Source organism: Anser cygnoides, chromosome 6 (assembly GCF_040182565.1).
Source record: "Anser cygnoides isolate HZ-2024a breed goose chromosome 6, Taihu_goose_T2T_genome, whole genome shotgun sequence".
In the NCBI taxonomy this organism is placed as follows: Eukaryota; Metazoa; Chordata; class Aves; order Anseriformes; family Anatidae; genus Anser; species Anser cygnoides.
The window spans coordinates 10,904,855-10,925,150 of record NC_089878.1 but is presented as its reverse complement, the minus strand read 5'-3'; the positions used below and the strand labels follow the sequence as shown (position 1 = coordinate 10,925,150).

The 20,296-nt window shown below is 46.3% G+C and overlaps 1 protein-coding gene across 13 annotated transcripts in view; it reads left to right on the top strand.

Moving 5' to 3' along the window:
- Positions 1-20,296, top strand: part of LRRFIP1 (LRR binding FLII interacting protein 1) — a 102,532-nt gene that overhangs the window by 18,974 nt on the left and 63,262 nt on the right. Inside the window, exon 1 of one of the 13 annotated variants that reach the window (XM_066999798.1) lies at positions 12,467-12,620. The exons of 5 other annotated variants lie outside the window; for them this stretch is intronic. Coding sequence is in view for 6 of the 8 variants with exons in the window: in XM_066999790.1 (XP_066855891.1) it covers positions 18,874-18,918 (45 nt within the window). In the remaining 2 variants the exon portion in view is untranslated. Of the gene's footprint in view, positions 1-12,466; positions 12,621-18,309; positions 18,919-19,865; positions 19,881-20,296 lie in introns of those variants that run through there. 7 more of the 13 variants (XM_066999790.1, XM_066999802.1, XM_066999793.1 and 4 more) reach the window with 7 other exon arrangements.

Genomic DNA, 20,296 nt, shown 5'->3' with positions numbered 1-20,296 from the left:
ATCGGTACCAAGGCAGATGCTGTTGCAGTTGGATGCTTGCAGCAGTGCTTAGGACTGAGCAGATGCAGAAAAGAAACCTGACTGTCAACCTTGGGATAGGTTCTTGAAGCTGCTGGGGATTTCTCGGTGAGAGGAGTTCAGGCTCCCTCTCTTTGTGGCTTTGTACAGATCTCAAGATCGTGGCCTTTTGCTCGCACTGGAATAATCTCGGTCTGAGGGGCAGGCTTGTGAGCAGGCTGTTGGTTAGTGTTCTTCCTCGTAGTGGAAAGGTAATCACCACCTACCTACTCACCACAAACCCCGTGTAAGTGGGGGAGGGAGAGTATTTTTACAACTTCCTCTGAATGACCTTATCAAGAAGATGATGCTGAAATTCTAGGCCATAAGGCTGTCTTGGTCCTGTCCCTCTGGCATTTATTCAGTTTAATATAGGTTTAAATGTGAGTTATTTAATGTTTTATTCATTAAAATACAGGATGTTCATTTGTAGATTTTTAACCACAAAAAAAAAAAAAAAAAAACTATGGTTGATGTGCTTGACTAAGTCTGAGATTCCTTTTTCTGCACTATGGAAACACTTGTGTGTCATTGTACCTGTAGTCATTATGCCTGTATTTCTGTCTTGGTTGCACGAGGGAATGGAAAACACCCAAAACAGTCACACAGTTTTTGGGGAACTGATAAATTGCAGTGTCTTCCTAGTTCTCTCTATCATCAATTAAATTAACCTCAACTTGTTCCTTACAGTTTACACTTTTGATTGGTATTTTACCCATTAGCAACTCTTGGATTTCAAGATGGGGTTCATACCTCATTTTCTAAGTTAACAAATAAGTCATCAAGACGAACTAATTGGTTTATTTCTGAACTAGATGGCTACCTGCTTCCCTTCTACCTCCACCTAGGGATGTGATAGCTGAGGAGAGGGCGTTGCAGTCGTCCCTGAAAGGGTAAGCAGAGTTGTGCAGACCAGAGGAGGAAGCATTGAGAATAACTGCGGGCTAACTGCTGGAGATGACTTATCTTGTGTAGCTTCCACAGGTCTGCACAAGTCCAGAACCAGGCAAACTGCTGAAGCTGGTGAGGCCTGTGGCGTTGGAGAGCCCATTTGCAGAAGGAGTCGGGGAGATGAGCTGAAAAATGCTTTCAGACCCCTCTTGTTCAGTTGAGCTGTGTTCCCTAGTGTGCAAGAGCCTTATTTCTGTGCAAAGGGAGTGAAATTTAGGCAGGTGCTGGTTTTTCTAGTGGAAGCAAGAATACATTGCTGTGCTTCTGAGAAGCTTTTTACAGCATAAATGCTCTTGTGGCTTCCAGCCCTGAAGTTGAGAATAAAACCACTCTTTCAGATGAAATCAAGCGCTCATGAAGAATTTAGGCTGTATAGATTTTCCTTTGTAGGGCTGAGCTGCTGCTGCTGCTCCCAGAGTTACAGATCTTATCTTCTGCTTAAGCAGGGTGAGAGAAGGACTTACTTCAGCATGTTAGCTGCTTTTGTGAGCCACTTGTTCTTCTGTTTGGACTATTAAATACTCAGGTGTGTGAGCAAACTGAGTGTCAGTTACAAACATAAAAAAATAGTAACCAAAACTTTATTAGACTCTGCTTAACTATTGGTATAGGGGGCATTTTCTTTAAATGTATTTTTTAAAAACAAATCTTAATGTAGACTGTTGTTGATATTGGTTTAAGCTTAAACTTGGAAAAATGAAGACACTGCCCTTCTTAAAATATAGTATTCTATAAATATCTCTGTGTTGATAGAGCTTAATAACCACTTCCTTCAGACCACTTTGTCCATAGATTTTCTGGAGCAGCATGAGCATTTTAAAGCCTATTGACTTGTGGGGGACTGGAAATCAAAAGGGTCAGATCCTTAAAAATCTCTTCTTGACCAAATAGGTCTCCCAAAACCACCTCTGACGTGCCCCTATCTCTGCAGTTGTCTACATTCCTTCTTGCTTCATGCAGTTAAGGCTCAGCTTGGAGACCTTAGAGGGGAAGCTCAGGCTTTGCCCCCCTCTCCAGCATGGCTTCAACCCATCAGGGCTCGCCGAAGCAAAACACCCCACTCTTTCCTTTCAGTAACCAAGGGTTTAACAATGAGACTATTGTACAGGTCCTGTGTTATCTGAATGTTTTAGATAAATGACTCTGAAGGTTTGTGTCCGTGAGATTGAAAATCTAGGTATAGGTATTAAAAGCGACTTTCATCGCTTCTGGTCTGAGCATTCACTGGTGACAGTGGTAACGAGAAGAGAATCAGTCTGTACATTTTAAACAAAAATAAAGATTTCTTAAGCTTCTTGTATTTAACTGTGTTTTGTCTTCTCTTTGAAACAGTTTCTTAGAAAGCCCAGTAATGTGTGGATGGACCATTGCCTGGAGAGCTGGGACTGAGGGTGTCTGAGAGGTGCAAGCAGTGTGACCCCAATGCGATGCTCTTTTAGGGTTTCAGTGAACACATGTGAAGGATACAACGAGCAAGAACTGTGCCAAATTCAGGATGAAACACCCCTGTAGCATAAAAGGTTTAAATGTCACTGTGAAGAATGAAAGGCTGATTGAAGGAGAAAAGACTATTTTTATACACAGCTTGTGCAGTAGAGAAAGCACAGTTGCATATTGTTAATTCTGGTGCTCCTTGAGGATCAGGGATATAATATTCAAGCTATACTTACCAGACCTCTGCCTCTATTGACAGTTGAACATGTGGTTTTAGTTTCAAGGCTGTGGGCAGTCCTGCTGGATTCAGCTGAGCCACAGTGCTTGTGCTTCATATCACCGAGGCATTACAAAGTTGGGGACTTAGGTTGCCATAGCATAAACAGCACCTAAAAGAGCCCGTACAACCCCCAGCAGCATGTAACTGAAGAGCATCAATACCTTCTAGACATGAAGAAATCTAGTTCTGGAGAGCGGTGTGTGCTACAGGAAACATGCATGGCTTTCTAGAGCCCTATTTTGAGTTTCATGTCATCCGAATGGCATTTGCTCGTAGCTTGTAGTAAATGCATTTTAACAAACTAATTTTAGAACTATAGGTCAGCACTTAAATTTGTTTTCTCCTCATTAGTCTCACAACTAGATCAGGTCTTCAATCTTGCAATAAACTGTACTTATTCTCATTTCTTCCCTGTCTGCCAGGTACTTACATTTAGTGCAAGTCAAAGAACATGCTGGTTGTGCAGCCTGTACTCTTTATAAAAAAGTTGGACTCCATTTATAACAATTCAGTCATATTTCCAGCAGTAGATTTTTTTACCTCTCGTACTCAATTTTTCTTTTGTTCCCGATCTTTTGTTCCTTTTGTTAGATACAGAAATACCGTTGCACAAATCAGCTGGGTTGTCATGGGGAAACTTCACAGCAGGAACGTGATGAAAAGATGGCCTTTTTTTTTTTTTCTTGCTGAGATACTGCAGGGGAACGAACAGCAATCGTTTCCTTACCAACCTACAGGATAGCTCGTGGATGAGGCAGGGGCGATGTGCAGCCTTCTGTTGTTCCTCTGCTGCTGGGTTTGAGAGCTGAGCGAAGGAGAAGTGGACGGCAATCTGTGGTCCAGGAATATCCCCTGGAATCAGTAAGCACTCCAAGTCAGATTGATTTTGCTTTTTAGTGCAACAGATCTGTGGAGCAGCGTGTCTCCTGCTGAAAGAGAAGCACATGGTGAGTATGCCTCTGCCATCTGTCCCTTGTTGCTCGTATCCACCTCGTTAAGAATGGAGCTTTCCTTGTCCCTGAGGACGCAGCGGGGCGAGTGGCAGCTGCCTTGCTGGCAGTGTGTGTTAATGCCCTAAGGAGATCGGATCAAGAGGTGCCTGCCCAGGAGCTGCGAAAGGGGAATGGCGCAGCAGGCACTGGTTCAGCAGGGGAGAAATGTGTGAATTCCTCTTGTAAAAGTCACAGCCTTCACCACGCCAGCTTCTGCAGCTGCCTCTGTGGGCTGAGCTGTGCACTTCATTGATCCTCGGGACAGAGGTTTTTATGGGATTGATGATAATCAGCCTATTTAGAGTTCTTTCCACTCCAGCGAAATTGATGTAAGTACATGGCAGAAGTTCAATGCTGCACATCATTAAGGGAAGGCAAACCCTTCATCTGGCTTGGTGGTGCTGAGGGACGGCTGTTGTTGGGTCAGATGCGATATCACAGCAGAATTTAAAAGGTCGAATGGATATCGTCTTATGTGGGGCAGATGATCAATGCTCTCAGCAGTATACTTACTCAAAATTTACGGGGCTAACTGAAGCTACCTGAGGAGGGAAGGGCGCTAAATGGTTTGTGTGTCCTTTAATGTCCTCATAGAAGAGACAGCTAGGGTGTAAGCTGTGTGGTTGTTTTTTTGGAAGGAGATGGGAGTATGTTGTCTCACTGCGACTGCAGCAGAAGGCTTGCTTTCTTTGCTAGGAGCTGCGCCGTGTGAATCCCCGTGAAAGGGAGGAATGGATTCTGGTAGCAGCATGCGAAGGCTGTCACCTGCTTTGCTATTGATAAACTATTGTCAGAACAACACCCGAATAGCATGAGAAGTGTGCTGCAGTGCAAACATCCTGATTGACTAAGAAATGATTTTAATGGGGGTGCTGGATGATTTGGGCACTGTCGATCCAGTAACGGTACCAGTGTCCTACTTGATCTGCATTGTCTGTAACAACTACAGTGTGTTGCAGGGCATAAACCTTTAGTCAAGATTTTCAGACTTGCTTGGTAATCAGTTGTGCCAAATGAGTGGCAAGGAACCTGTGCTGAGGACTTGTTGCATGTAGAAGTGTGGCTGTTCCAGCTGAAGCTGGTAGGGGGTGCTCACCAACGTATTTTCCTTTTAGTGTCGGTGCTGTGAAGGAGTTAAGAACTGTTCAGCAATACAGGACAGCATTGGCAGGGTTAGTCAGCTGAGGTGTGGATTCATACGCTCATTTAATGAAAGATTTGATCCTCTTGGCTTAATGCAGGTGAATTGTGATCTCGGTTGGTCTCTGTGTGCCACCGAAATGTGAACAGTTAACAGGATTTTGTATAGATAAGAGAGCAGAAATGGATATATTTGCAGAGAGTAAATACTGCAGCAGGGCTGTAGTGATATTCCATTACGCTTAATCGGGGTGTTTTATCTCCACATGTGTTAAACCTGAGCCTGGCGAGCAAACCAAGGGGAACTTCATGATGGTCTCTTAATACTAGTTGACTTCCTTGTGTTTTAGTGGGAAAATCTTCTGTCAGGGGAGGCCAAGTCATGACAAATAATTTCTGCTTCCAAGTGGCTACCAGAGAGGCAGACTTGGAAGCATCAGCGCGGTATGCTTGTAGTGTAGGCATTGCATCCTTTGCAGTGGGCATTCAGGTGGCTGGCTCTCCTCTGTAATGGCATTTAGAAGTGGCATCTCCCAGGTAAAGCTTGGACACGATGCACCTGCAAAGCAGCCGTGTCCATGATAAGCTGTGTGGCTGCCAGCTGTTCTGGGAAGAAGCTGCTGGCTGGGGAATGGGGTATGGGGCTTATTTGGGGCATGGGGTATTTGACAGACTTAAAAATATTACTTGACATTCTGCCTCCTGGTTATCGAGTATGCCTTTGGGATCGATGTTCTGGTGCCTCATGTTTCCTCCTGTCCCGGTAGCTGCCAGGCCAGTAGCTGTAGTGTCGCTGCAGGTGCGGTGTGTCACCCCGTGGTGGTCTGAGAGGTGCTCTTTCAGCCCCGTGAGCACCTCTGAGCATTTTGCTTGCAGCAGCATGGTTATAATGGCATATCTGTCAAAACATGGACTGTTCGTTGTCCTTACCTCTGTCATAAATCCTGCCAGGTACTAGAATTTAGCCCGTCTGAAGACAGCTTGCCTTGCTTTTCCCAGACTCGCTGCGGACAGTATGGGATGTGCACAACCAGTTACACTCGGATGGCTTTCCCCGTCTTGGTACCACAGGCTTGCAGCGAAGCTGACTTAGCTGAATGTGGCATTTGCCGGAGAGCTGTTAGCGCAACTGGAACGAGTCCTCTGAACGTTCGAGGCTGTTTTCAGATAACCTTGACGTTGTCAGAATTACAAAAGCCCTACTGAGTTAATAACCATATAATTCTGCAGCCTTTTCTTTGTGTGAGTGGAGCAGTGATGTGATTTTTTTTTTTTGTGGTGCTGCTAACCAGCTGTGAGGTGACTGTTCATTAATTGCGTGATGGTGTAAAATTATGCAGCTCCGCATGTTTTATTTAGCAGAAATCCTAAACCTGCTGTTACCTAATGGATAAGCTGAATGCGTTCGCATGTTGGCCAAATACTCAGCACGTCCAGCTTCCGTATTCACTTGCTTAAGGGTTTTTTCAGAGAAACTGAGCATCACTTCCCTGGTACAACTTCTTCTGCTCCTTCATACAGCTCCTAGCAAAGGATGGGCTGTGTAGCTGGAACGCTGCATCTCCTAGATAGAGCGAGGCTTGATGACCTCAAGGTTTTTTAAAACCTTTTTTGGCACCTTTATCTCTGAGTATAAATAGCTCACAAGCCTGTTCCTCAGCATTGGCTAGACATAAAGTAGTGCTAAATGCGTTTGCGAGGTGAAAATAGGCTTTCTCAGTTACTTGTAGATGGAGTACGTCCAATCTGTATGCTATATTTACCGCTTCCATTCCCAGCGAGTTGTGCTCCGTAGATACAGGCAATGTCTGCAGATTCTGTATACTGTATTTAAAGTGCTCTCCAAATGAAAGACAAGCAAGTCCCTCCATAAGTCAATTTATCTTAAATTTATTCATACAGTTTTAGACAGTTATTGATTAGCAGCAGTTCTTAGGTCTCTCAAAGAATCATTTAAGATGGTCAGGTAGTGCTGCTTCCTTTGCCAGTCTTTGCTGTGAGCTGCTGGACAAGTCTGCCATTCATTCCCTTAAGTCTCAACTGATTATCTCTTATTTTGTTGTAAATTGGCCGGACAAGGATGGATTTTCATCCTCACGCTGCCTTGCGGGAGACAGGAGTGCTTCATAAAGTACGTGGCTGCAATATCCTCGTGCGACTGCCAGGGAGGAGCAGGTGGGCAGAGCCTGACCGGGAGCTCAGCAGGGTCAAACTGATTTATCTGTGTTTGTTTCTTTGTGAAAGGTCACGGGGAATTCTCAGTGACCGCAAGATGTTTTTCTTCACAGGCAGCAGCTCTGGTTTCCAGGAGCTCCGTTACTTCCCTGCTTAATTGGTGCTCAGGAGCCACGGGCGATTACTACCTGCTACATTATCACTGCTTCTGGTGACGTGGAGGGCTCTTGGAGGCGGTCTCTCTGCGTTTTATTTGGTTTAAACACTAAACCCTTGTACTAGCTGGCTGTGCAAGGTGATGTGGCTGTAGGCATCGTTAAGGCCTTTGATAAATTGCTGTGAATCTTTTCTGAGATGTCACTGCCCATGAAAAATCCTGACCTGCTGTCAGACCTAGGAAAACAAATGGAAGTTGTATAATCGTGTATAACTTCACTGTTTTTTGTTGCATAACCTAAAAGCCTACTCTGGCTCTAGTAGCAAGCTGCCTTGTGCTCATTAATAATACTTGACATTAATATTTTTCAACACACTGGCAAAGCTCGTACCCTCAGACATGCCTGTAAAACCAGGTGTGTTTTGTATGTCTGTGGCTCCGAGTAACTCTGCATCCGTGACAGCTGGATTAAAAAGCCAGGGAAGCACGAGGGGCCGTCCGAGCTCTCAGGGAGCCCCTGTTGGAGCCATGAGCGTGTACGGGACCCGTTCCTGGAGGGCCAGGACGTTGCCTCCACAAGCGTCAACATCCCTGCAGCAGGTGGGTGCCAACAGGGTGCTCCCACTGTCCAGCCTGCTCCTGCGCCTTCTCTCCAGTGAGTGAGACAGTTCCCAAAATACTGGGCAGGGAGGCAGGAGGCGAGTGCTGTGGGAGGTTCTGCCTCAGCAGGAGGATTTAGCCAAGTCCCCAGACTCTGAACTCCCAGCTGTTCCTACGTAAAGCAGCAGAACTGTCACCAAAATGCTCTGCTGTCTTACTCACTTACAAACAGAGCTGTCAGGTGGCTGTGGCAGCCTGCAAGAAACAATATTGTGAGCACTTTCAAACCTCCTAATATGCTGTGTGGTCTTTTTTTTCCTGCCGTAGTGAAGTGCTGAGTGCAGAAGCCAATACCTTTTGGATGGCTGGTATTTAACAAAACAAAAAAAAGCATAGGTTTCGTTAGAGCTCTTTGAAAGCATTGAAGCCGAGAATGAGGATACCAAAAATAAATTACTGGCAAAATGAAGTTAGGTAGGATTTGCATTTCTGTGGGGGGAGGGCATAGAAGCTTAATACAAACTAAACATCCCTTTCCTTCTGCCACCTTTGCTGGTTTGTTTCTGCTTTTTTTATTATTATTCTTTGCATACATGGTTGAAATGCTGTTGTTAGGGGTAATAATTTAAGGAAGGCTGAATTACCATGTCCTCAGTAGGAATACAGAGGCATATACCTTCTTCTGTGGTCTCTTATCCTCTCTTTTATCCTGAGGTCAGTTTAAAAAGAGCTAATAATCTTCATCCACATCCTCAGTGACTGAATTTTCAGGTAACTAAACACATGCTGAAAATTCAGGGATCCAGCTTTGTGTAAGTGAAGTATTGTCTCTTTAGAAACAAAACGTTTGCTTTGTTTGATTGCTACTCCCTCTTGTGGGTTTCAGGACAGCTTGAACAAGCTGGAAGTTCATTCTTGGCCTTACTGTATGGAGTAGTTCATCTCCAGGACTCCTGTGACCTTCTCGATGAGATACTGACCTGAAGACTTGCCTCACTGCAGAATGGGAAATTAGAACGTTTTTTTATTTCAAGAGGACTGATTTATTTTTTAAAAAAGCATTTTCTTCCTATTTTTTTCAGGAACTTGCACTGCTGTGCTGTTGGCATTTAGTATGATTTGCTTTTTTTGTAAAAGTAGAGACAAGTCTGTATCATGACACTTGTCTCTTTTGGACTTGGCAAGTGTGTGATATACTGACCGAGTTACACTCTCTCTCATACCTCTTCTCCTGCTGTCAGCACTTCTGCATTGCAGTTTGTGGGCTATTGCTCGAGCAATAACCCTCTGCAATCGCAGAGAGCTGCTGTATTACACAAGTTGCTTCTGAAAGCTAAATTCCAAACAAGAGCAATGTTTCCTTCCTGTGTGCTCTCCCGTATGCCCACTCAATACAGATGACTTAACTGTGCAGAAGATTAATCTTTTCTTGGAGTTTCTCAGTTGTTCTGCTGGCGTAAAACTTGGGTAATGTTGTGTGAAGATTTCAAACTACTCCCTCGTGCGTTGATTTTCCTCCAGAGGGATGTGTAATCTGTGTTCTCTGGGCAAGGAACTGAAGCACAGTGAAGTTCTGAATCGCTCCTAATTGATGGCAAAGACCTGTGCAGCTTCACTGCCTAGCTCTTGGCATGAAGCTCTCCAAAAGCTTCCCAGTGAAACGTAGTGAGACAAATTGTTCTGACCTATTGCACAACGCGAGGGCCCCACATGAGTGTGATTCTCAAATACCAGCAGTTCACATGATCTAACTCCAGTCTTGCACCACCTCAGAGTACTGATACAGTTTGTCTGGGCATTGGAAGCTTTTCTGTCTCGTACTTGGTGTGGCTAACTCCATGCGATGTGATGAGTAACAACTTTTTCTGAAAACACTTCTCCTGCCTCAGCTCTAGCTCTGCCTTCTTTTGGTCTGGCTCTCTGAGGGCTCCTCACACAGAAAATCCAGAGATGCAATTGCTGTCCTGGGGGCTGTGCCTTCTGTAGGTGAGCTCCGCTTCCCAGTTAGATGGAGTGACGTTGTCTTTGCAAATGAAAAAGCCTCTACCTGCCTCAGCACCGTTAACCCGTAGCATTCAATTGAGAGAGGAATAATAAATAAAATTGGTATCTGTAGGTTCACTATGACCTATTGGTGGATGCCATTTTAAAAAATAATGCACGTGGATTTTCTTTTACTAATGATTTACTGGACTTAAAATTTGGTCTTTGTTCGTGTTGAGCTGTTTCTACCTGTGCTGCAGGAGTAACACTATGTAACTGGCTGTAGCAGTGGCTGGCCTTGTTTTGTTCAAACAGATATAAAACAGACACTTAATAAACAGGGAAAAGGAGCAACAAATTTCTTTCATTCCTGAGTTAATCCTAAGGAATAACAGTTTGTATACAGGAACTGGAACTATTAAAGCTTGGGTGTCATAGGCACTTGTCTCCTGTACTTTTATTAAGCCTTTTTCCCAATTCCAGACTTTTATTTTTCACTAGCATCGTATTTCCCCTCCCTCATGTGCTCTCTCATTTGATACTCATCATCTATTTTAGCTGTGTAATGTTTTCTGCATACCCCACCATGTGCTTTGCTTGGTCTGCAGTATTTTCAGTCCTCCTAAGGCTGTCAGTAACCTTTATTTTAAAAATTTCAGGGTCTTTTTCTTCTCGACTGGTAGTGTATGGGCACTGCTCTAAGCAGCTGCTGAGGTTTGTACTGGCATTTTAACCTTCTAAAGGTGCAGAGCCCAGACTTGCTGACTCTCATCCAGGTGAAATTTGGAGTTCTGTGGGTACCACGTTCTGGCCATCACTGATAACGTTTGCTTGTAGCAGTCTCTGAATATCAGTTCTTATTTCTATTTCAGATATTTGTATCAGTCAGGAACAAAAACTGTTTATGTCCACGTTCAAAAAGATGTTGGCACTAGCCCAGCCCCGGAGCCCTTCCCAACCCGTGTTTATGCTGTGAAGCAGCGCCTGAAATACTGCTGTTTATTGCAGGCTCCCAGTTTGGTTATTGTGCTTACTTTCTCCAGGAGCGTGCTCAAGACAAACATGCTTGCTTTTTGCTGATGTGTACCAATGGCTGAACTCATTCTTGAATGCGTGCTTCCTTGCTGAAAGTCTTTCTGTCACCTCTGTGTGCCAGTGGACCAGCCGTGGTGAGAAATATACTCTGCTTGCAACTTCACTTTCACAGGGAAGAAGCAGCAGTGGAGCACCAAAATGCAGTTCAACTCTTCCCATTCGTAGCATCGCAGCAAAGTATTAAGCTAGAGAGAATGCAGAGCCATTAAGATTATAACTTATTTTCTATCTCTCACTTCATATATGGTTTAAGCAAAAATTACCTAGTTTTGCATGCTACCAAGTCATTAGCACTACCTGTATAATAACCCTGCTGCCTGTATTATAGCAGGGATGCAGTTTTTCCTTCCAAAAAAAGAAACTCGGAATGCCAGATATGTGTTTTTAAGTAAAGATGTCAAGTCTGTTTGAGGAGTGCTTAACTCCAGACCTACTGTGGGACGGGTTTTACAAGCTCTTATCTCCTTTAGGTACCCTCTTCTGGCCAGATTGCTCTAAGTCCTCTAAAGTCTGCAGTGAACTTGGCGTGGCTTATTACAAATGCTCTTTTAAAATCAAGCAGAAATGCATTATTTAAAGTACTCTGGAACTCACCATTCTGCTTCTGTTTCTTTGAGGTTCAGTTTTATCTAAATTTTAAATGTGGTTAAGTCCATTGCAAAATGCTGCTGGTCTAGTAGGGAGAACTGAAAAGGGTCAGCGTGCTTACTTGAAAAGAGAAATTTCTCTTTTATATAAAAAAAAAAATAATTTAGGGAAAGGAAGTGGAGGAGAGCACTGAATGCAGCTTCATGCGAATGAATATTTCAGGAGATGACACTGGGAAGCTTTTCATGCATTTCTGGTGAAACTCCAGAACTTGCTGTTGCTGTCAGTTAGCTGGTTTTTGTTGTATTTTTCCTTCTGGGCATCATTGCTAGACTCAACAATTCTGATCCGTTTACTTGAGTGAATGACCCAGCTGTTTCCAAGGTCAGCGTCAACTCCCTCCGAACTATTTTACATGAATAATCTTGAGCTCAAGCACGAGTGCAGTCTTGCACGGGGTGTACGAAGCTCATGGGTTTGTTCCCTGAGATTACAGCCGTGGAACGGCATCCGAATTCTTCCCTGGTGGGAGCAGTCACTTTCAGACTCGAGCCGTTTAGGGAGGAAGCGCTAATTGAAGCTGTGACCTACATGCGGTTAGCTGATACTGCCTTGGTGCTCTGCCAAACGCGCAGCCTATAGAAAACCGCTCGGGGTTCAAAGCTGCAGCACGCTTCTGCAGGGCTGCCAGCCAGCTCCTGCGCTGGAGTTGTGCTTTCCTCCCCGCTGTCCTTTATCAGTGGAGGAAAATGGGGCAGGGCACGTATTGCTAAGCAGCTGTGAAAGTGGTATGCCCTCTGTATACAAACTGATAGCTTGGGATGGCTTTATGCTCCTGACCAGTGACCTTCCCATTCTGCAGGCTCTGCTGCTTACAGGAATGTTTTTACAGGGCCCTACAGAGCTGATTAGTTGCCAGCTAAGTTTCTTCTCAATGTCGCCTCCGAAGCCGCCTTGAAACTCTCCAGCGTTTCCACGTGGAGGGGGGTTTGTTTAAATTGAAGGAGGTGCTTCGAGCACCGTCCCTCCTACCATGAGCCTGGCGCCTTAAAGCAGAGCCCCGCTTGTAGCCGAAGCTGCAGCTGAGCCGGAGGCTTGGTACGCGAGGGGCACAGCATCGCGCCAGGGGCAGCACCAGGAGCGAGCTGCTGAAGAACTCATCTGCAAGGTCTGTATGGGTAGCATGCATGAATTACTTGAGCAGGTAGGAGAGGAAAAGACACCTTACCAACTTCCCAGTAACTCGTGAATGCCACAATATTCCCCCCCATGCCTTGGGGTTTGAAAAACCAAAACATTTGCTAAAGGAACAGATGGCTCTCAACCCCTACTAGGGGTTGCCCCCACTGTGGCAATTGTTGCAGGATATCCCCTCTTTATAGGTGTTTTAGGATCGATTCCTTACTGCAGGATTTACTTTGGCAATCCATGCAAGCTTCTGATGGAGCAGAGTTATTGTTTAGGCTGTATTTTTAGCAGCAAGCCCTTTGTGACTACATGGAAATGTAATTTATGAAGTAGGATGCTACTCCTTAATTGTCTCTGACGTTGTGGAAGCGTACGCAGTGTTCGCTGCGGTGTTCTGCAAAGTAAACATTCCCCTCATTTATGGGGAAAAGGGTCTGTGTCAACAAGACTTCCCAGCTCCTGGTCACATGCTTGAATTATCTCTCCAAGATGAGTTTCCAGGCAAATGCATAAGCAAATGTTTCTCCAAAGCTGACAGTGTTTGTATGTAAATTCCTCATTAGCTACGGGTCTCTTCCCCTCCTTTTCTTCCCAGTCTTTGGCTCAAAATGTTGAGTGAGGAGACCAAGAATGCTGACCCGTTAAACACAGATAACTCGTGCTAGTACCATCGGCATGCCAGAGGGGAATGTCTGCCTGTTCGTACTCTCTGCTCCTGGCTCTTGGGAGTTATCAAAGAGAAAAACAAAGCTCTGGGGTTCGGAGAAACCTTAAAAACAAAATAAGTCAAGCTTGGGACAGCCGTGCAAGAAAAACTTTCCATAAGAAAGCATCACTTCATCTCCCACCAAACTTCGGTCTTGTAGGGTTGCGTGGAAGGTAAAGGCAGGATCGCTGTACATTTGAGGTGGTGTGCTGGTTTGTCCTCTGTAGTGAGGATGAAGGTCAAGTATTTGGGCTGAAATCATAATTGTATTTAACTAAAAGTCTGAATTGCTAGACCTGGCTTTTACCAGCTCCCAGCTGCTGCAGCTGATGACCCTACCATGGGGCAGGATCGGGGCCAGCACCTCTGCCCTTCTGCTCACTCTTCTTTGGGATTGCTCTCGGTCTTTCAGGTCTCACAACTTCCCACCGTGGTGGAAATGGTTAATGCAGCTTCCAGCTCCTAAAGCTTTAGGTTTGCGGCAGAGCCTGGGAGCTGACAAGGCCCAACACTGTGGTTCCACCAGCAGAGGTGCGTTTTTGGTTTACAAGTGAAATATTCTGCTTGGATCTCTTTTGCATGTGCTTTTCACACAGGTATTTGTATTCTCAGGCTCTCTGAGATGTTCCTAACCGAAACCTGTTGTTCTCATCTGATATCTTAAAATTGTGTGGATTTTTTCCATTATTAAGCAAAGGAACAGAAAAGTTTGAGTCAGTCAGGAAGCTTCTAGGAGCTATTCTTAAATCTGGCTCTTCTACAATGGGAAGATCCCACAACTTTGCCTGCATCCATATTCCAAACTCGTGACGTTTTGTGATGCTAGCGAGGCATGAATGTATTCAAGCTCAAAACACTTCTGACTGTTGCTTTTGAGTTTGGGGGTTAAATGGATTCCCGTAGCTGATAGTAGACCACGGATGCCTCCCAGCTTCCCCTCTAGCATGACTTCAGCTCGTCTGACTTCACTGTGCCGAGAAGCACTTAGGCCTTTCAGCAGTTTCCTTCCTCCTCCTTGCTGTGCCGCCTTCTAGCCTCAATCGAAAATAATCTGTTGATACTGGCAGTACATTTTGGTGATGAAAACCGGACATTGTTTTCCTAAGAAGCATTTAGTTGTGTACACTTGAGTTCATTGCCTTGGTTACGGTTTACAAGGAGGTTTTGTTAGCTCTGCCAGCTGAGATGCGAGGGTGCCAGGGTGCCCACAGCAGACAGAAATGATGAAGTGAAATGCATGAGTCGTTTCTTCTGCCTTCATGACTTCAGAAGGGTGTTACTCTGTGGATTTTTATAGACATTCTTGAACATGCGAAGAACAAGATTACAAACTTGAGGAGGAGGGGGTGGGAGGGGAGAAAAAAATCCTTGAGTAACCAAATTTTTCTATTAATACAAAGTGCTTTCTGGCTTTTTTCCTTAAAATGAGGCTGGTCTTCTCAGTGGTGGGAACAGACAATACAAGTAATAAATATGCTGTAGAGGGACGATGCTGGCATGCTAAGAGATGCTATTTGAAGATGACAAAGAGAATACACAGCAGAATTTTTGTAAATGTAAGTAAAACTGAGTTGCATATGGAGGTGACAGGCACTGTTGCAAAGTGGCTGCTGATTTTAAGAACTGATACTGGTGTGGTCCAAGCTGGAGCCACTGTGCTGTATGTCACAGGCTTTTCTGGTGTTTAAATCTACCTCGGAAGGTTTTGACTCCTTAATTCCAACCTGAAGCCGTGCTTCCAGGCCCCTGCAGAAAGCAGCTCTGGTACAACACACCCTGAAGACAAAAAAAAAAAATCAATTGGGTGTGACCTGTGTTGGAGGCGAGGTTAATGGAATTGGTTTGCATTTTATGGATGACTGTAACGTACCTCAGAAATGGCTGTGATCTTTCCTTCTTCCTTATGACACAATTACTTTGCAGTTATAGGTAAGGGATTGTTTCAGAGCACTTCTTGTTGCAGTTTTCTGAGTTGGATGTTTAGGATTTAGGCCTGCATCTGTGTAGGAATGCAGTGTCTACTTTCGGGCCGTGCTGTCTGGCTGCTGTGAGTACCGCAGGCTCCCCGAGTCACCCAGCAGTTCTCTCTGACTCAGAGCTGCTGCCACCAGCTCAGCGGTGCTAAGTGGCTTTGGCAAGCCATCAGGTAAGCCACAGCTCTGAGCATCGCTGCCTGCCTAGCTTGCAGCTTGGCTCACACGGCTCCAGCGCCGTGTGCGCTCGCTTTTCACTTCACCCTGCCAGATGAACACCCTGGGGCTCGAGCACCGGGAGGAAGGAGAGGTGAGGAGGAGGGCATGATGTGGCTGCAGAGTTCCTCTTCCTGGGAAATCCATCAGCACCTGCTGGCCTATCCAAACCAAATGAACCACACTGTGTGTCAGATCAGACCAGCCATGCCCCAGCTCGTGTTTTGGACGCTGTCAGCTCCGTATCGCTGAGAAATGGAAGTTGGTGACAATGGGAATGACCACCTGGTCCTCGAGTTCAACCTGGAGGTCCGTAGTGCTCTTGTTAATTGTGATTTGTCCTGAGGCATGAAGTGTTTTCTCGAGTAAACCAAATGAAAACAAACATCTCGGGTTCTGTATTGATTTGGAAGTAATCAGAAAAAGGTGTGTGGGGTTCCTCAGTAACTTATGCCTTGTATGGGAAGTACTTGCATCGCTAGCGTGTCTTCCTACAAAACTACAAAAAACTACAGTGATGCTACAAAAACTGCACAGATTTGCCAATAAATGCGAGTGGAGGCTAATCCTTGTTAATCAAGAAAACTGTAAAAATTACACATTTTAAGTTACCGGAAAATTTAGCATACTTCTTCATGCTGAGTTCTGATGCTTCAGATTGATGTAGTTAACGTCCACCTCCTTTTCTTCTCTGTTGAAACCTTTGCCTGTAAGGACAGACATTTTTCCTGCAGAACTAACGTAAGGGCCTGGCTCCTGTCCTACCGTGGGGCAAACTGCCATGGCCCAGAGGTGCGCTTCACATCTGCCTTTGGTTTTTGGGTCTCTGCATTGCTTGGCTCTTCTGCACCAAGGTGAGGAGCTGAGTGCTGCGGGGGAGCCCCAGGTAACTTGTGCTGGACTCGAGGACGCTGAGAAAAGCAGCACTGCTGGGCTGCAGCCACGGAGCGAGGCACTCTGCTCCGCGTTGGGCTCCTGGGTCATGCAAGGACCTGCAGTACTCGCTTCTCCTCCGGTCAGTGGGACTTCCTGGCATCCTCTGCCCTTACTGGCAGAGGGTAAGGGAAATGTGACAGGCAGGAGCGTTATCAGGCTGAAATAAAGGGCTTAGGGCTGTGTGTTTTGTACCAGCTGAGTAGGGCAGCGTTTCCTGAGCATGATATGTTGGCCTGGCTCCTGATTTCAGTACAAGCTGCTCAGGGAAGTGAAATAGGTGGGTGTTAAATGTAAGTTAGGGATGTTTGGTCTGTATTGAATTTGGGCTGCATCCGACGTGTGCTGGGCCTCCCTTTTGCTGGCCGTTTCACGTCTTGCTGTGCAGGCATGCCTGTAGTGCATCCTGGCGAGTTTGTCTTTACCAAGAAGAAACTGAACACAAGGCAGCTCTGTGTCTTTGAATCTCCAGTTATCATCTTCCAGAGTAGCTTAAGCCTGACTTTTTCTAGTTAATATTTGTATGTATACACAGCTTTGAGGCGTGTGATTATTTTCCTGTTTCACAGGAGCATGTATTATTTAGATCTGTTAATTTCTTTCTGCTTTTATGCACACACTTGCAGTAGACTTAAGTCCATTCACTTTTTTCAGATATTCTTTCTTAAAGCAAGATTGAGTCTTTTACCATGTAGTGAAGCAAAACACTGGTTAAGGGGAAAAAATACCTGCAGGTTCCAGAAATAGGAGGCTTTGGAGTCGGATGGAAGGCAGAGAACCAGCTTCACACCTGCAGAGCGTCCCTGTGCGTGTGCCCAGCCTTTCCAGGAGCAATGGGACGTGGCTGTGTCCAGCGCCTGCCAACGAATCCAGCCAGCATCCTACCCTCCGAATGCAAAATAGTGCCAGCGCTTCCATAATTAGCTAAAACATTGTCAGCGGCACGGAAGATGCAGGAACAGGGTGCTCTGCCAGGGTGAAGAGCTGGCTTCTCGGCGCGAGGTGAGCAGCTCATGGAAAAACTGAGCTCAGCTGCTGGGTGGAGGCTGCGCGAGGTCCCAACCTTTGCCGGTGACCAGGAAAAGAGCGAGCAGGGTTTAGTTGCTAAGGGAGCGCCCTGTTTTGCGTCTCAGCAGCCCGAGAAGAGCCGGTGCCAGGAAGAGATGACTCGTGGTGTTTGCTATTGTTGCTGCTGCGGAATCTCAGCGGCTGCAAGGAGCTGCTGGCGCTCCGGTCCTCCTCCCTGCCCTGCCTCTGCTTCTGAGATCAAATCGGGTGGGATCGAGGTGGCACTAATGTCTTTGGAGACAGGGTCTCTGCTCTATTCATCAGATTTTCTTAGGTAGATCTTGAGGCATTGGTTGTTTAGTGTTGCTTAAACACCTGTGTTCTCTAATTCTTTTCCTGATTTTTTTTTGTGTCCCCCCAGCACATTTTAGTCCCATCTAGTTCATCACCAAAGACCTCTTGAAACACAGAATTCCCTTTTTTTGTCCAGCCAATGTTCCTGATTGCTGACTCTGCAGTACCTTGAGACTTAGAAGATGCTTTTTCCTGTCTTTACATACTAAACAATGAAAAAAAAAAAAGGCAAAAAAATTGCTATTTTTTAAATAATCAAGCCCATGCTGGAGCATCCAGCTCAGATCACTCGTTTTAAGCTCAGCTCTACACAGCCCTGCACACCGTATTGATATAATTGCAGCAAATTAGCAACAGTTAGGTGGTTTATTTCTGAGATGCAAATGCGGGCCATGTGAATAGATGCATGTAGGCATCTGTTCAGGTGCTGCTGGGTGTTATCTCCAGCATGCTCAGAGACGCGGCTTGGAGCTTGGATGTGCTGCCCAGAGGGTGGACATGCACTGAGCAGGGAGTTTCAGTTGGTGCTGGTGTTTGTCAAGGAGGTTGTGAGCCCGGGAAGCTTGGAAACCACCCTCACAATCCGTTCTCTGCCATAAACTGCTGAAGGGAAGCGCTTTACGTTAGCACTGACAACAGCTGCTTCGCCAAAGCCGCCTGGGTCTGGGGGAGATTTTGGCACCGCGCCCGATGGAAGCTGCTGCCCTCAAGGAAACCCCGAGGCGTGCTCGGGCGAGCTGCTGCACTGCTCGTGACATCCTGAGGCTGGTGATGGAGCCCGACGGCTCGGGACGGGGCTGCAGCTGCCTGTCGCTGCTGCGCGCACGCTGCTGACTCAGAGCCGAGCGCCAGCAGCCCGCGGAGCGAGCGAGGAACCGGGCTTGGACTTTGTCCCCGGGGTGTCAGAGCCTCGTGTCGGCACCCGAGGGACGCCAGGAGGGCTGCGTGCCCCCCAGCAGGGACCTAGCGATTAGCACTGGGGATATATGTTACCACTCTCTGTTTTTTCTTTCGGTTTTTCATGAGAAGAACAGACTGCGGCCATGCAGACGGAAGCAGACTGCCTGAGCCCAGAAGCTCAGAAACTGGTAAGGCAGGCAGGGGGAGAAGGAGGGAGGGAGGGAGGGTTGCTGTGCTGCCCAGGGCTCCCCAGCTGCCCCAGCCCCAAAATCACAGCGGGGCAGGGGAAGCACCTGTGCTCGTTCAGCTCTTCCCAGGCTGCTCAGCCTTCAGTCAGCTCCCCTCACGCTGGTGTGCGTTTGCACTGAACGTGCCTAAAAAGCAGCCCTTCGTGGTTTGGGTTTTTTCAGCCCAGCAGGGACGGCGCCTGTAGTCCCACCGGTACTTTGCAGTCCCTGTTACAGCAAGTACTGGCTGCCTGCCGTGAGGTTCCTGGGCACTTACTGAGCTGCTCGGCACTGCTGTGTTGTGAGGTTGCTTCCTACAGGTTTCTGCCCCGCACTTGCAGCTGCCTGTGCCTTTGCCTGAATTCAAGCGTAATGATCATGGATCCTTAGAGAAAGTTCCATGGGTTTTTTGCATGTGTCTTTTTTCTATGATTTGGAACAGTCTATGAGTATTTAGCCTTATTTTGGGCATGTGTGTAATTCACAGCAGCTCTGCAGCTAGTAAGGTGCCTGGTTTTGCCCCTGACTGACAGTCACGGGCAGCTAGCTCTGCAAAAGGCTGGGAATTCTCTAAGGCTTTTCAAAAATAAGGCACAAAAATGTAAGCTGCTCGCTGCTCAGTTTGGTATGGAAGCAGATAGCACCAGCTGAATTGGTTCTGTGCTTCCTACAAGTTTCAAAGCAGCCCTGTGCCTGCATGAAGTTTTAAAGGAGGGATTTCTCAGCTGCTGACACGAGCTGTCGCTCTACCCATTCCTCGTTCCTCGCTGTCACCCCGTGGCTCAGGGGGAAGCTGTCAGACGAGTCCATAATGAGCCTCTCTGCCTAAAGGGTGGTGCTGGTCGGTGGTGGTTAGCAAGGAATCCTTGGTTTATATTTAGGCGAACCTGCTGCCCTCTGAGCCATTTGCATGTAAGAGAAAGGTAAGCTGGGCAGGATGTGGGCTGAGCAATCCCTGTGTGATTCACAGGCTCGCCATCAGATGATCAAATGGTGCAAAGTGTATTTATTTATAATCCCAACTGGGATGCAAAAAATGCAGGTGAATGACCTCTAACCACAGAAGTCATTTCCAGACAGCCTCGTTTCAGGGCGATGGAACGTGTGGTGATTCAGGGGCAGCTCCTGGAGCTCGCTGGTTTCCATCACTTGTTGCTCGAGTGGAGAGGAGGTGGAGGACAGCAGTGCTGCGGGTTTACTGCGGTAAATACGTGCGCCTGCTGCACTATGGGGATATTGCAAGTCAGGTGCTGCTTGTCCAAATAAGCCTTACATTTTTGAGAAGTACAACAAGCCTTATCAGATTTCTTTTGGCTAATGAAGCATGTGACTTACGTAA